At 34.3% G+C, this 17,651-nt stretch overlaps 1 protein-coding gene across 1 annotated transcript in view; it reads left to right on the top strand.

Moving 5' to 3' along the window:
* Nucleotides 1-240: 240 nt before the first annotated feature.
* The window catches only part of LHX6 (LIM homeobox 6), a 184,144-nt gene continuing 166,733 nt past the window's right edge, over nt 241-17,651 (top strand). Inside the window, exon 1 of the mRNA XM_073600667.1 lies at nt 241-943. Within this exon, the coding sequence (XP_073456768.1) occupies nt 866-943 (78 nt within the window). The 5' untranslated portion in view covers nt 241-865. The remainder of the gene's footprint in view (nt 944-17,651) is intronic.

Genomic DNA, 17,651 nt, shown 5'->3' with positions numbered 1-17,651 from the left:
AGAAAGAAAGAAAGAAAGAAAGAAAGAAAGAAAGAAAGAAAGAAAGAAAGAAAGAAAGAAAGAAAGAAAGAAAGAAAGAAAGAAAGAGTTTGCTGAGGGACGGAAGAGATAGATAGATAGATAGATCTTTCTCAGTCCTGGTTTGCTCAGGGACAGGAATCTGCATGGAGCAGTTGGGGGTGATCATGTGAAGGAAGGAGGGGGGAGGGGAGATTTCAGCCCACATCATCCTCTCCTCCAGGAACATTCTGAGGGTCCCTGTGCAGAGTCTCCTCCATCTATTAGTACAGAACATTCCCTCCACCCAGCCAAAGTTCCTGTCCAGGACTCCGCACATCAGAGGACTTGGTCGGTCCATCCATGGACATGTCCTGGAGGTCAGACTTGGGGGGATCCTGTGGCAGAGCAGAGCTCCACATTGGGGCCCCTGATTGCTGCAGCTGAGTGATTGGTCCCTGCAGGGTGAAGTTCCTCAGTCCCTGCTGGAGTCCCTCTGGTTGTCCTCCTGTGGATGGTCCTCCTGGATGGTGGTGGTGACTCTTCTTCTGGGGTAGGTGGACCTCAGCCGGCACTTCTTGGAGACTTCTGCAGAGCTGAGCAGTCCCTTCCCTTCTTTTCCTGCCTCTCTGCTCCATCCTACAGGAAGGTGGAAGGAAGGAGTCCTGGCAGTCCCAGCTTCCCCTCCTTGTGGTCACACACAGCAATCCTGGACATGAAGAATGGAGGGATGATTGGAAGCTGGAGCCCCTCTACCAGAGCCTGAACACTGTGTGGATTGTACCCCCCCATCCCCCCCTCCCTCCCCATCCAATCTGGACCCAGCTGCTTCTTAGCCCCCTGCTAGCCCTGGCACTGCTCTGCCCCCATGTACTGGAAAAATGAGAATGTGGCCCCTCATTCAGAGGGCACCAACCTGGACCCAGAACTGGACTCTGCAGGAAAGGTGAGGCTCCCTTCTCCTTTCATTCTCACCTCTGTACACAAAGGGTTAACGAGGACACCCCAAAATCTTTACATCACTGGAATTCCATTCACAAAGCTAGCACACCTAAGTGACAGTTCTGCTCAGAAAATGACAGTTACTATAGGAAAAAATAGCGATCCTTATCCTGAGGCTTCATTCACAAAAGCTAGCACACCAGAACCTTATTTCCCTAAAAGTGACAGTTCTGCTCAGCTGAGTCCAACGCGAACAGAAAATGACAGTTACATAGGAGAAAGTAGAGATCCCCATCCTGAGGCTTCATTCACAAAAGCTAGCATGCTACTTTTCACAAAAGTGACAGTTCTGCTCAGTTGAGTACCACGCGATTCTGAAAGTGACAGTCGCGAAATAGCGATCCCTATTCTCCATTAACAGAGCTAACGTATCAGGATCCTTATTGCGACAGAAGTGACAGTTCTGTTCAATTGGGTCCAATGCGATCTGAAAGTGACAGTTATAGGCTTGAAAAATAGCGATCCTTATCCTTAGGCTTCATTCACAAGGATAGCAACCTTATTTTCACATAAGTGACAGTTCTGTTCAATTGAGTCCAATGTGATCTGAAAGTGACAGTTGCATACTTGAAAAGAACGATCCTTATCCTTAATTCACAAAGCTATAGCATTTTCACATAAGTGACAGTTCTGTTCAATTGCGTCTGAAAAACTACAGCCACCAGCTATAGCGATCCTTATCCTCCATTAGCAAAGCTAACATAGCAGGATCCTCTGCGACAAAACAGACAGTTCTGTTCAAATTGGGTCCAATGGCATTTAAAAAAATATGACCTCAGGTCGCTGGAAATATCGATCCGTATTCTCCATTAACAAACCTAAAACACATCAAGTTCCTTATTGCAACAAAAGTGACAGTTCTGTTCAATGCGATCTAAACATTGACAGTCACATAACTGCAAATAGCGATCCCTGTCCCCCATTAACACAGTTAACACACTATAGGATCCATATTGCAAAAAAAAAAAAAGTGACAGTTCTGTTCAACGCGAGTCCAATGCGATCTAAATATTGACAGATTAGCTGCAAATAACGATCTATATCCTTAACAAAGCTAACACAGTACGATCCTTATTGCAAAAAAAAAGTGACAGTTCTGTTCAACTGAGTCCAATGCGATCTAAACATTGACAGTTTAGCTGGAAATAACGATCCCTATCCTCCATTAACAAAGCGAACACAACCTTATTGCAAGAAAAGTGACAGTTCTGTTTAATTGAGTCCAATGAGATTTTAAAGCTACAGCTTATAATAAAGATCTTTATCCTGATAGGCTCGGGGGTTGATGTGAACAAATACCAACATCTGAGCTCAATTCACAAAGCACAGCAGGATAGGGATCCTTATTTTATTTATTTATTTATTTATTTTTTTACGAAGGTGACAGTTCTGTTTAGCTGAGTCCGATGCCTTTTGGCAATGACAGTCACATATGTGGAAATAGCGATCCTTATCTTTGGGCTCACAGTCCCAATTTCCACAAAAGTGACAGTTATGTTCAATTCAGTCCAGTGAGATTTTGAAAAATGACAGTTGATCCCTATTATCCTTATGGGCTCAAGGACCATCTCAGTCCAACAAACACACCAGTATAAGTATCCCTATTTTCACCAAGGTGAGTCCTTTCTTTTTTTTTTTTTTACTCCAATGAAATTTTTAAATAAAGATCGTTATCCTCGGGCCCTAAGACCCTTCCAGGCTAACGCATGCAGTGTAAAGATCCTTTCTTTCCCCCCCAAAAAATAAGTTATTTTTTTAGCCCAATAAGATAATAAAATGACAGCTGAAAATACAAATCCTCATCATTCGGCTCTATAGGTCGGACTATATTCCAGGCTGATAACACATAAGGATCCTTATTTCACAGACCTGAGATTTATTAAATGAGAACTGAAAATAAAGATCCTTATCCCTGTCTGTGAACTGAATTCTGTGAATGAATATGTAGCCTTAAGAGGTGCACGTTGGAAATAATTGTGTGTAAAATAAATACTTTTTTTCTGGAGATATGATATTATGAAGGTTGGGATTATATGGCATTCTAAATCTTGGGAGTACATGACATTATGGAGATGGGGGTCTATGACATTATGGAGATGGGGTCTATGACATTAGAGATGGGGGTCTATGACATTATGGAGATGGGGGTCTATGACACTATGGAGATGGGGGTCTATGATATTATGGAGATGGGGTCTATGACATTATGGGGATGGGGGTCTATGACATTATGGAGATGGGGGTCTATGACATTATGGAGATGGGGTCTATGACATTATGGACATGGGGGTCTATGACATTATGGACATGGGGGTCTATGACATTATGTAGATGGGGGTCTATAACATTATGGGGATGGGGGGTCTATGACATTATGTAGATGGGGGTCTATGACATTATGGACTGGGGATGGGGTCTATGACATTATGGGGGATGGGGGTCTATGACATTAGAGATGGGGGTCTATGACATTATGTAGATGGGGGTCTATGACATTATGTAGATGGGGGTCTATGACATTATGGAGATGGAGGTCTATGACATTATGGAGATGGAGGTCTATGGACATTATGGAGATGGGGTCTATAACATTAGAGATGGGGGTCTATGACATTATGGAGATGGGGGGTCTATGACACTATGGAGATGGGGGTCTATGACATTAGAGATGGGGGGTCTATGACATTATGGAGATGGGGGTCTATGACATTATGGAGATGGGGGTCTATGACATTATGGGGATGGGGTCTATGACATTATGAAGATGGGGGTCTATGACATTATGGAGATGGGGTCTATGACATTAGGGAGAAGGGGGTCTATGACATTATGTAGATGGGGGTCTATGACATTATGTAGATGGGGTCTTTGACATTATGGGATGGAGGTCTATGACATTATGTAGATGGGGGTCTATGACATTAAGAGTGGGGGTCTATGACATTATGGAAGATGGGGGTCTATGACAATTATGGGGATGGGGTCTATGACATTATGGAGATGGGGGTCTATGACATTACAGGGATGGGGTCTATGACATTATGGGGATGGGGGTCTATGACATTATGGTGATGGGGTCTATGACATTATGGAGATGGGGGTCTATGACATTATGGATGATCGGTGGTCTATGACTAGACTAGAGATGGGGGTCTATGACATTATGGGAGACTGGAGGTCTATGACATTATGGGGATGGGGGTCTATGCACATTAGGGAGATATGGGGTCTATAACATTATGGATAGATGGGGGTCTTTGACATTATGGGGATGGAGGTCTATGACATTATGGAGATGGGGGTCCTATGACATTTAGAGATGGGGGCCTATGACATTATGGAGATGGGCGTCTATGACATTAGAGATGGGGGTCTATGACATTATGGAGATGGGTCTATGACATTATAGAATGGGGGTCTATGACATTATGGGGATTAGGAATATACGACATTATGAAAGTTGGGGGCTCTATGGCATTATGGAGGACTGGGGATATATGGCAGTATAGGTGATTAGGAATGTATGAGATTCTGGAGATAGATGACATTCTGGAGGTTTGGGTCGGGGGGGGGGGGGTGGTGACATTCTAGAGATTAGCAATATATGACATTGTGGATATTGGGGATATATTAACATTCTGGACATTGGGGCTTTATGACACTCTGGGGGATTGGGGCTCTGTGATGTGTATGAAGATTGGGGATATATGATATTATGGGGATTGGGGATATACAGTATTATATAAATTGGGGGGCTCTATGACATTATAGAGATTGGGGATATGACATCCTAGGGAGTAGGGATATATGACATTATGGGGATTGGGAATATTAACATTATGGGTGATTGAGAATATATGGCAAATATGGAGATTGGGAATATATGACATTATGGGGATTGAGAATATATGGCAAGATATGGAGATTGGGGATATATGACATTAGGGGGATTGGGAATATATGACATTATGGGGAGTGGGGCCTCTATAACATTCTAGAAATTGAAAATATATGACATTAGGGGGATTGGGAATATATGACATATCGAGATCGGAAATATATGACATTAGGGGGATTGGGAATATATGACATTAGTGGTATTGGGAATATATGACATTAGGGGATTGGGGCCTCTATGACATTAGGGGGATTGGGGCCTCTATGTCATTTAGAGATTGGGGATATATGACATTAGGGGGGTTGGGAATAATTGACATTAGGGGATTGGAGAATATCATGACATTGGGGGATTGGGACTATATGACATTAGGGGGATGAGAATATATGACATTGTGGAGATAGGGGGCCTCTATAACATTCTAGGGATGAAGAATATGTGACATTGGGATTGGGGCTCTATATGTCATTTTAGAGATTGGTGATATATGACATTATGGAAATTGAGGATATATGACATTAGGGGGGATTGAAGATACAGTATATGACATTATGGAGATTGGGGATATATGACATTAGGGGGATTGAAGATACAGTATCTGACATTATGGAGATTGGGATATATGACATTAGTGGGATTGGGAATACATGACATTATGGATTGGGGATATAAGACATTAGGGGGATTGGGAATATATGACATTATGGATTGGGAATATATGACATTAGGGGGATTGGGAATATATGACATTAGGGGGATTGGGAATATGTGACATTCTGGGGATTTATGACATTGTAGCCCCATTCACATAGGTGTCTTGTAGAAAAGTACACTTCTACATTTAGTTTAAAGTCTGTAGTTTTTGTTTTTTTCCTGCATAAATGGGGGGAGGAAAAAAAATCGATTTTTAATTACAAGCATTAGAAGAAATGAAATTTGCAATTCTTTGGGTGGCCTGATGGATGGTCTGATTGACAGCTGAAATTGACACTTGCAGCCTCTTATCCTGGGCATTTTTTCTGCAGTTTCTAATTGCAGGTAGTTTGTGTGTTTTTCCCCCCTTGCCTGCTTTGGATTACATGGGAACGAAACGATTACCTCAAGAGGCATGGGTTAAGTGCAGGGAAAAAAATCAATCTAGATTCAAATTGCTTCATTAAAAAGACACATCTTTTGTTTGCAAATGGTTTAAATGCCTTCTAGATTTGTTGTTTGGAGCCGGTTTATATAGGCGGACTGCAATATAAAGGGACGTTGGTGGCATTTAAACCAGCTTGTAGGACTGAGGCTTTTCCTGGCAATATCTCCTGAGGGTTTGAAGTTCCACCAAAGGAACCTCCAACAGAGGGACACCTAGGGATTTTGGATATCTTCGGTCCTCCTCACAGCATGGTAAGAGATGATCCGTACCTGGGTTATTATAGGATGGAATGCTCTGGGTAGACAGGAGGGGAGTTTGTTAGTAGATGGCATGTCAGGAGGTCAAATAGAGGAGCAGAAAGAAGGGAAGGATTGCTAATGCATGCCATTGATGGGGACTTACCTTCCACTGGATGCCCTGATCACTGAGGGGGTGCACAGAAGTCACCAGGGGGTTCTGACAGGCGCTGATCACAAAGTAACACCAGGACACTATAAGTTAGGACATATATTCACAAAGTAACACCAGGAGAATATAAGATAAACAAAAATACATATATACAAAATAACATTTTATAAAGAAATAACAGAAGAGTCCAAGACAAGCAAAGATGCATATTTACAATGTAAGACTAGAAGATTCTAAGATGAGCAAAGACATATATTCAAAGTACACCAACCCTACTGATTGATTTTATTTCTACTACATCCTCCTCCCTTTTTTCTATTGAATACATGATTTTTATTCTCACACTTTCTGCCTTTCTGCATTATCATATTTACAGCATTTCTATACTCCCCCCCTCCCTCTCGCAGTCCTCAGTCTTTTAGTGTGTGTGTGTGTGTGTGTATATATATATATATAGAACTATAAGTATAATATATTATATATATCTATATATATATATATATTTAATAATGTCCTCTTCTTTCTCTCTCTTTCTTTCTTTCTTTCTTTCTTTCTTTCTTTCTTTCTTTCTTTCTCTCGCTACCCCCCCCCTCTCTCTGTCTCTCTCTTCCTCTTCTCTCTCCCTCTCTCTTCTGGAATAAATACACATATATGTATCAGTTTTAGAGTATATATACATTTTGGTCATTTTTGACATTTTTGTCTCTAACTCCGTCAGTCACCTAGAGCATAATATTATATTTTGAGTATATATCCTAATGCCTTCTAGAAATTAATATTTATAGTTTTCTAGCTATGTTCTCCTGATTTCTCGAACATGTTCTTATATTTTCAATATATCTCTTCATGTTTTCTAGAACATAATATTCTAGATATAATATTTTACATCAGAGTAATTTCTGTCTTTTAGAACATATTATTTGCACATCAATAAATCTATAAATATAGGTCTCTGTCACTCTTCCAGAACATAAAATTATATGTATAACTATAGCTCTGCCAGTCTTCTGATCATAAGATTTCTTAAACAGCCTTCAGAGCAGGAGAGAAACTGGTCTGTGTAGAGAGCATGTTAGAGAATGTTCAAGAATTACACCGTTTATTAAACTTACAGCTATCAGTCTTCCAGAAAATAACATATAGATATAGCTCTGACAGTCTTCTAGAATATAAGATATAGATATACAGCTCTGACAGTCTTCTAATATATAAGATATAGATATAGCTCTGACAGTCTTCTAGAATATAAGATATATATATAGCTCTGACAGTCTTCTAGAATATAAGATATAGATATAGCTCTGACAGTCTTCTAGAACATCATATTATAAATCTAAATATATCTGCCCATTTTCTGGAACATAATATTATCTCTGTCATATCTTAGTGCTTAATGATTTCTACCTGTCCCTGTCAATCATCCAGAACATAACATTATCTCTATCCATTAGAGCAGAAATCGTCTGTGTTGTCAATGTTTAGATCGTTACAAATGTCATCATAATATATCTGTCAATATTTTAGAACAAAATCATTTCTGTCTGTCGCTCCTCTAGAGGATAATATTATCTTTACATATCTCTTATATCTCTTGTAGCAGAACATTCTTTCTTATGTTGAGGTCGTTTCTCTCTTGTGCCTCCCAGCAGTACATATGAGATCAGATATCTGGAGAGTTTTATGTGATTTGTTGGATCTCTGAACACTGGAGAAGAACACAGAGAAGTGTAGAACATTCTGAGGACTGCCTGTAATTCTGGAGGGTCTGAGCTCCACTCCGAACTCTACCCTCATCTCTGAGCCATTGCTGAGGATAGATTTATATGAGAGGATAGAGATCTGATATCATATCTATCTATCTATCTATCTATCTATCTATCTATCTATCTATCTATCTATCTATCTATCTATCTATCTATCTATCTATCTATCTATCTATCTATCTATCTATCTATCTTCTTTATTTCTATCTTTTGTATACAGTTTACAACGGTCTCACTCTCCTTGTTTTCTTTCTTTCTTTCTTTCTTTCTTTCTTTCTTTCTTTCTTTCTTTCTTTCTTTCTTTCTTTCTTTCTTTCTTTCTTTCTTTTCTTTCTTTCTTTCTTTCTTTCTTTCTTTCTTTCTTTCTTTCTTTCCCTAGTGTATATAAGTGTATAGCTGCCCCCCCCCTTTATTTTGTGTTTACATCTATCTATCTATCTATCTATCTATCTATCTATCTATCTATCTATCTATCTATCTATCTATCTATCTATCTATATTTTTCTTTCTTTCTTTCTTTCTTTCTTTCTTTCTTTCTTTCTTTCTTTCTTTCTTTCTTTCTTTCTTTCTTTCTTTCTTTCTTTCTTTCTTTCTTTCTTTCTTTCTTTCTTTCTTTCCCTATGTATATAAGTGTATAGCTGCACCCCCTTTATTTTGTGTATCTATCTATCTATCTATCTATCTATCTATCTATCTATCTATCTATCTATCTATCTATCTATCTATCTATCTATCTATCTATCTATCTTCTTTATTTCTATCATTTGTATATAGTTTACAACCGGCTTACTCTCCATAAGTGTATAGCTGCACCCCTTTATTTTGTGTATCTTTCTTTCTTTCTTTCTTTCTTTCTTTCTTTCTTTCTTTCTTTCTTTCTTTCTTTCTTTCTTTCTTTCTTTCTTTCTTTCTTTCTTTCTTTCTTTCTTTCTTTCTTTCTTTCTTTCTTTCTTTCTTTCTTTCTCCTCCACATCGTCTATAATCGTACAATTCAGTAACACAGTGAACACATTCGGAAGGACATATATAAGAGATCTGACTTGGCGTGTGTAACACATATATATATATAAAACACTTTGTATATTGGAGAGTTTACAGGGGACCGAGCTTTATATTCTATCCAGTGTTAGGAAATAAGTCGAGTATTTAGGATGTGATATAAATGATAATGATAGAGCGATATAGATCTAACAGACACAACAACTCTCAGTTCTGCTCTGGGGCTCCTGGAAGGATTGTCAGTTGGCAAGAATTGTCTTCTGGCTGTCATTTCCTTTATATGGAGATATTAGCAGTTTAGTTACTAAAGAGCCCCCCCCCCATCCCATAACTGAACCGATATTTATCGGCAGATCTCAGCAAAGGTGGAATCTTCCTGCAATAGGGGTTCACATAGAACTACACCTGTCCCTCTCCTATCACAGCCTGACCTTAGAAATACTCTTCATTTCCAGACCTTTCCAATAGTGGTCCAGGATTAGCTGCTCCAGGTCCCTAGATACCTCTCAGACTTATACTGGAGGTCATTTACTAAAGGAGTAGAGGCTGTAGTGTATGTTAGTAAATAAGAAGAACCTATACCACCCTATTAGATTGTAAGCTCTTATTTTATATATATTTTATAATAATAATAACATATAATCTGAATGGACAATCATATGTCACCAAAAACCATAATAATATTATTAACAATAATAATATTCAATTTGAATGCACAATCATATATTATTATTATTATTATTATTATTATTCTGTATAAAATGCTTATATTAATAATAATAATAATAATAATAATAATAATAATAGTAATAATAATAATAACAATAACAATTGTTCAATCTCAATGGACAATCATATGTCAGCAAAAACAATAATAATAATAATAATAATAATAATAACAATAATAATAATGTTCAGTTTGAATGTACAATCATATGTTGTTATTACTTTTTTTTTTTTTATTATACAATATTTATATTTTTATTATTATTATTATTATTATTATTATTATTATTATTATTATTATTATTATTATTATTATTCTGTATAAAATGCTTATATTAATAATAATAATAATAATAATAATAATAATAATAATAATAATAATAGTAATAATAATAATAACAATAACAATTGGTCAATCTCAATGGACAATCATATGTAAGCAAAAACAATAATAATAATAATAATAATAATAATAATAACAATAATAATAATGTTCAATTTGAATGTACAATCATATGTTGTTATTACTTTTTTTTTATTATACAATATTTATATTTTTATTATTATTATTATTATAATTATTATTATACAGGATTTATATTATTATTATTATACAGGATTTATATGGCGCCAACAGTTTTTCGCCGCGCTTTTCAATGTTAGGGGTTAGGAAAAAACCCTGTTTTTATTTTATTTTATTTTTTTGAGGGGTATATTGTTTTGGGGGGTGGGAGTTGGGCTTCCCTTGCACATAATTGGCAATGCAAAGCCTGCAAAGGTTCACCTTATTTACTAATTTACTAACACTCACTTTGCACCACCAGCAGCCTCCGCTCCTAAACGCTCCAAAGAATCTTTAAAAATTCCAAAAGCTGTAGATACACTCAGGTGACAATGTAATTAGATGTCAGAGATGTCACCAGGCTGCCTGAAAAGTACTGATAACTTTCTTTACACACTGGGGGGGGGGGGGGGGGGGGGGGTTAATGTACTAAAGGGACCACACACATTGCAATCTGATTGTACATCTGATTGGATCTACTAACAACTATGTAGTGCAAGGGCTGCCTGATTGGATACAGATTGATTGGATGAATGAGATAGGTCCTCATATTACATAGTTTTGGAAAAGCCAAAAGTTGATGGTAGGAAGATTATACAGTCATAAATAATCATCATCATAATCACATGTAAGGAAAATACATAGAACATGATTTTTGCTAAGCAATAAATTAGGTATAACAATTGAACACAGCTCACCTTTATTTATCAAGGGTCTCTAAATAATAATAATAATAATAATAATAATAATAATAATTATGATTAGTAGTAGTAGGAGTATTATTCAGGTCCTTGATAAATAAAGGTGAGCTGTGTTCAATTGTTATACCCAATTTATTGCTTAGCAAAAATCATGTTCTATGTATTTTCCTTACATATGATTAGTAAAAGTGAAAACAGATTTTTACTAAAATTCACTCTCTATTACTGCCCTTAATTTAATAGTAAATCAACCCTGATGTCGCGATGTCGCAAATCTGGACACTCTTTCTCCATGCACACTAGTGAGCGGAAAAAACGTCAACGTTTTTAGCTTCAAAAAACGTGGCATAAAAGACACAAATATATCCCTATAAACACCCATCAGCTCCTCCACGGGGATTATTTGCTTTTACCCTGAATCAGATCTCATGCTTTTAAATTTAAGTAGTCAGCTACATGGAGAGAGATAATGTCAAGATTCGGCGAGGAAGTTACAGAATAATAATGTGTGAGCTAAGCGACAAACAATGCGACACTTTCACATGACAGTTGTCAGAGGACAGGAAGCTGCGACCTGATCGGCTTATAGATGCGCATGTGGCACGTGGTGAAGGCTCATGTACTACACACAGATCGATTATTGAGCAACCGAATTGTTTTATATACAATATAGGCGAGAGAGCACTGTGCCCATGTCTACCACTATCCACATAGAAATCATCAAGTCTGCCAAACGTGGTTATGCCACGTTTTTTTATATCCCAGATGTGTTTTCTGCTGGAAAACAGGTGCTTTTGCTGTTGTTGGTGTGTTTTCATTCATATTAATACAGGTGCAGTTTACAAGTTTTTAAACTAACTATATATATATCATTTAAAAATATATATATGTATATAAATACAGTTTTTATGCATCATAAATATATCATTTATATATATATATATATATATATATATATATATATATATATATGTATATATTAGTATGATACATGTATATCACTATCATTTTTATATATCTAATATTGATAAATTTTAAATAATTTCTTAATATATATATATATATATATATGTATATATATATATATATATATATATATATATATATATATATATATATATATATATATATACACTATAGATATATTATACATAAATAGATAGATCGATATATAGATAGATAGATAGATAGATAGATAGATAGATAGATAGATAGATAGATAGATAGATAGATAGATAGATAGATAGATAGAGAGATAGATAGATCGATAGATAGATAGATAGATCATACGCTTGTAAACGGCACCTGTATAAAATGAATGGAAATACACCAACAACATATATGATGCACATATATCTGATGTTTTTATATATAAATGTATGTATGTAATATGTATCTATACAATTATTTTACATTTTTCTCCCATTTTTTTTTTTTTTTAGCTTGAGAATTACCACAGGTGTACTAGTTTTTAGCGTATTGGAGGTTTTATTACAGCTGATTCATTTTATATTGCTTTATCAAAGGTGTGCATTGTACCTATACTCATAGTAAGGGGCATTCTGTATTCAATTCCAATTGGTGTGTGTGTGTGGTAGTCGGTTATAACCAGGAGTATTTACTGGCTGCTGATTTCTTTCTTTTTTTTTCTTTTTTAATGCCTACTGATTTTTATGTTCGTTTTCAGCACATTTCCTTAAGCAGGTTTTATGACCAGTGTTCAAGTTCTGCAATTATTTATTTATTTATTTTAATTGTAGGGTTAAACTAGTTAATAATTCCTGAAATGAATGCATTAATTGTATTGGCACATGTATGTGGGTAATTTACCGTTGTCTTGGGTGGCTTGTGTTTTTGCTTTTAATTATGAACAGGAGGTTTGATTTGCTGGTTGCCTTATCTTATACTCTAGTATCTCTCTCTCTCTCTCTCTCTCTCTCTCTCTCTCTCTCTCTCTCTCTCTCTCTCTCTCTCTCTCTCTCTCTCTCTCTCTCTCTCTCTCTCTCTCTCTCTCTCTCTCTCTCTCTATCTCTATATAGATATATATATAGATATATATCTATATAGATATAGAGAGAGATATAGATATATATCTATAGATATATCTATAGATCTATCTATCTATCTATCTATCTATCTATCTATCTATCTATCTATCTATCTATCTATCTATCTATCTATCTATCTATCTATCTATCTATCTATCTATCTATCTATCTATCTATCATATATTATAGATAATCATATCTTCCTTACTCTAACTACTTGTCTATAGAATGATACAAGTCTATAGAAGTGTGATAACTGACATACATTCCTCAGCTCTCATTTTATTTCCCTTCCTCTGCCACCCTCATCCCCATCCTCTGTACCATCTCCATCCTTTCCTATGAATCTCGTGAACATCAGATTTAATGAGGTGACTTGTAAAGCTGAAGAATAAGAACAAGGCAGTAGTGTCTGGGTAGATGAGAAAAATTCATTTTTTTAAAATTATTATTTATATGAGGATGGTGATTATTATTATTATTATTATTATTATTATTATTATTATTATATTTTATTATTTATATTCCTTGAAAATTCAGCATGGAAATGCAAAAATTCTGAATCTGTCACCCTCACCTCCACCCTTTCCTATGAATCTGGTGAACAGCAGATACACTGAGGTGACTTGTAAAGCTGAATAAAAATTAGGCAGTGTTAGTGTCTGGGTAGATGATAATTCAATTTTTTATTATTATTTATATGGCAATGATGATGATGATGATGATGATTACATTTTGTTAGTATATTCCTTGAAAATTCCAAATTTTTGAAAATCCTAAAATTCTGAACCTGTCACCCTCATCCCCAATCTTCTGTGCCATCTCCATCCTTTCCTTTGAATCTAGTGAACAGCAGATACATTGAGGTGACCTGTTAAAGAATAAGAACTAGGCCATTGTAAATAGTGTCTGTAGATGAGAATAATTCATTTTTTTAAATTATATATGATGGTGATTATTATTAATATTATTATTAGCAAACATAAAATTTCTTATTCATATTCCTTGGAAATTCTGAATTTCCTGAAATGCAAAAATTCTGAAGTTGTCACCCTCACCCCCATCCTCTGTGCCACCTTTCCTATGAATCTGGTGAGCAGCAGATACAAAGCTGAAGAATAAGAACTAGGCAGTGTAAATAGAGTAGATGAGAATGTGTCTGTTTTTTTTATTATTAGTTTATATTTTTTTTATCACGATGATTATTATTATTATATTGATTGATCGCTATTATTATATATATTATTATTATATTTCATTATTTATATTCCTAGAAATAATTAATTCCAGCCTCTTTTGGAAATGCATTTAATGGTTGGTTATGGTGCCAAGATCAGCCATGGGTTTACAAACTCATTGATTTCCCCAAATCAATAAAATGACAGGTGTGATATGAGGAATCTTTTAAAATAAAGACTCTCCTCTAGAACAAAGAATTGAAACGTGTTGCAAATGGTCTTGTAGGCAGGAACATTACAGGAGAAAAAAAATAAAATAAAATAAAAAATAGATAAGAACACTATTGTAATAAAAATGTTTTTTTTTTCTGATGGGTTTTAAATAAAGATAAATTATGTAACAAGCAAAAGAATGTGACAAGTCACAATACAGACCATAGGTGGGGTTCAATAGATGCTAAGGTTTCTACAGGATGGCAAATGTACTTTACATATGAATAGAACATGTTATTGTTTTAAGAGCACAAGTATATACTGCAGTATTATAATGTTATAGAGATTAATCCTCCCCCCACCCCACCAGCCCACTATACATGATGTAGGTGACACCATGTATACAAGCAAGCTACATCCAAAGCAAATTCTCTTTTTTTTTGTACACTTTAGTATATAGCTGTTAATCAAAGGGTTACCTAGCTGTGGCCTAGGACCATGCTCAGGTAACCCAATAAAGGAATATATATATATATATATATATTATTCTGTGAAGCGTTAGTCTAGGACTCGAGGACCCTCAGTGTGCATGGCATGGCGTACACATTTTGGCCATGCTTAATCATATTATTATTATTATTATACAGGATTTATATATTATTATAATTTTATTATACAGGATTTATATAATATTATTATTATACAGGATTTATATATTATTATAATTTTATTATATAGGATTTATATAATATTATTATTTTACAGGATTTATATTAATATTATTATTATTATTATTACTATTATACATGATGAATATATTATTATTATTATTTTTAGTATTATTATTATTATTCAGGATTTATATATTATTATTAGTATTAATATTATTACAGGATTTATATATTATTATTACTATTATACATGATGAATATATTATTATTATTATTATTATTATTATTATTCAGGAATTATATATTATTATTAGTATTAATATTATTATACAGTATTTATATATTATTATTATTATTATTATACAGTATTTATATATTAATATTATTAATATTATTATTATTATACAGGATTTATAAAATGCAGTTTGCTCAGAGCTTTGCAAAATGAGGGCAGACAGTACAGTTACAACACAATTTAATACAGGAGACATCAGAGGGCCGTGCAGGATTTACATATTATTATTCTGAGGAAGATGAGCTTGTGCTTCGTCAAAACATCAAATTAAACCGCCATTGTGCGCTCACCTTTCAAGACCCGTGAGTGTGATTTGTGTGCGGTGACAACCATTGGATATCATTATTATTATACAGGATTTATATATTAATATTATTATTATACAGGATTTATATATTACTATTATTATTATTATTATTATACAGAATTTATATATAGTGCTAACAGTTTGCTCAGCGCTTTACAACATGAGGACAGACAGTACAGTTATAATAAAATGTAATACAGGAGAAATCAGAGGGCCTTGCACCTTAGAGCTTACAATCTAGAAGCACTTGCAACAACATAGTTGACTACAGTCCATTGTTTTTTTTTTGTTTTTTTTTACATTTTATTAATTGGAGCTAACAGCTCATTCTGTAGGACAAGCTTTTGGGGGTCTTTCCCTTCTTCTATGTCCAGGCAGTACTGGTGCACAGAGATTTAGCAAAATTTTAAGAAAAATCTGCAAAAGAGGATAACAATCTCTGAAAAGGGGAATTATTATAATACAGGATTTTTATATTATTATTATACAGGATTTATATTATTATTATTGTTATTATTATTATTATTATTATTATATTATTATTCAGAATTTATATATTATTATGTGGAAGACGAGCTTGTGCCTCATCAAAACGTTGAATCAATCCGCCATCGTGCGTTCACCTTTCAAGACCCGCGAGTGCCGCTCTAATTTTTTTGGTTTATATGCACTGCAGTCTCTGCTGCGCACCCGGGCCCATTTTTTATCCTTGGTTTTTGAGCGGTGACAACCATTGGATATCATTATTATTATTATTATACAGGATTTATAAAGCGCTAATTGTTTGCTCAGCAACATGAGGGCAGACAGTACAGTTATAATACAATTTAATACAGGAGAAATCAGAGGGCCTTGCACCTTAAGATCTTACAATCTAGAAGCACTTGCATAGTTGCATAATTGAGTACCCTCCATGGTTATTTTTTTTTTTTTAATTGGAACTCATTTTGTAGGACAAGATTTTGGGGGTCTTTCCCTTTTTCTAGGTCCAGGTAGTACTGATACACAGAGGTTTGCAAAATTTTAAGAAAAATCTTCAAAAAAGGATAACAGTCTCCGAAAAGGGGAAAATTATTATTATTATAATACAGGATTTATATATTATTTTTATTATTATTATTATTATTATTATTATTATTATTAACAGAATCATTATTAATAAAACAGAATAATAGAGGTGAAATAGTAAGCCAGATAACGAGTATTTTTATCATTATTATCATCAATAGTATTATAATACAGGATTTATATATTATTATTATAATACAGGATTTTTATATTAATTGTGTTATTATTAAAACAGAATAATTAAAGTGAGAGAGTAAGCCAGATAACGAGTATTTTTAATCATTATTATCATCATCAATATTATTATAATACAGGATTTATATATTATTATTATTATTATTATTATTATTATTAATAATAAAACAGAATAATAGAAGTGAAAGAGTAAGCCAGATAACGAGTATTTTTATCATTATTATCATCATCAATATTATTATAATACAGGATTTATATATTACTTGTGTTATTATCATTAAAACAGAGTAATTAAGGTAAGAGAGTAAGCCAGATAACGAGTATTTTTAATCATTATCATCATCAATATTATTATAATACAGGATTTATATATTATTATTATAATATAGGATTTATATAGTATTTATATTATTATTATTATTATTATTATTAATAAAACAGAATAATAGAAGTGAAAGAGTAAGCCAGATAATGAGTAT

Source organism: Aquarana catesbeiana, linkage group LG09, assembly GCF_042186555.1.
Source record: "Aquarana catesbeiana isolate 2022-GZ linkage group LG09, ASM4218655v1, whole genome shotgun sequence".
In the NCBI taxonomy this organism is placed as follows: Eukaryota; Metazoa; Chordata; class Amphibia; order Anura; family Ranidae; genus Aquarana; species Aquarana catesbeiana.
Note: the sequence above shows the minus strand (reverse complement) of the source record. Positions and strands in the feature narration are given on the sequence as shown.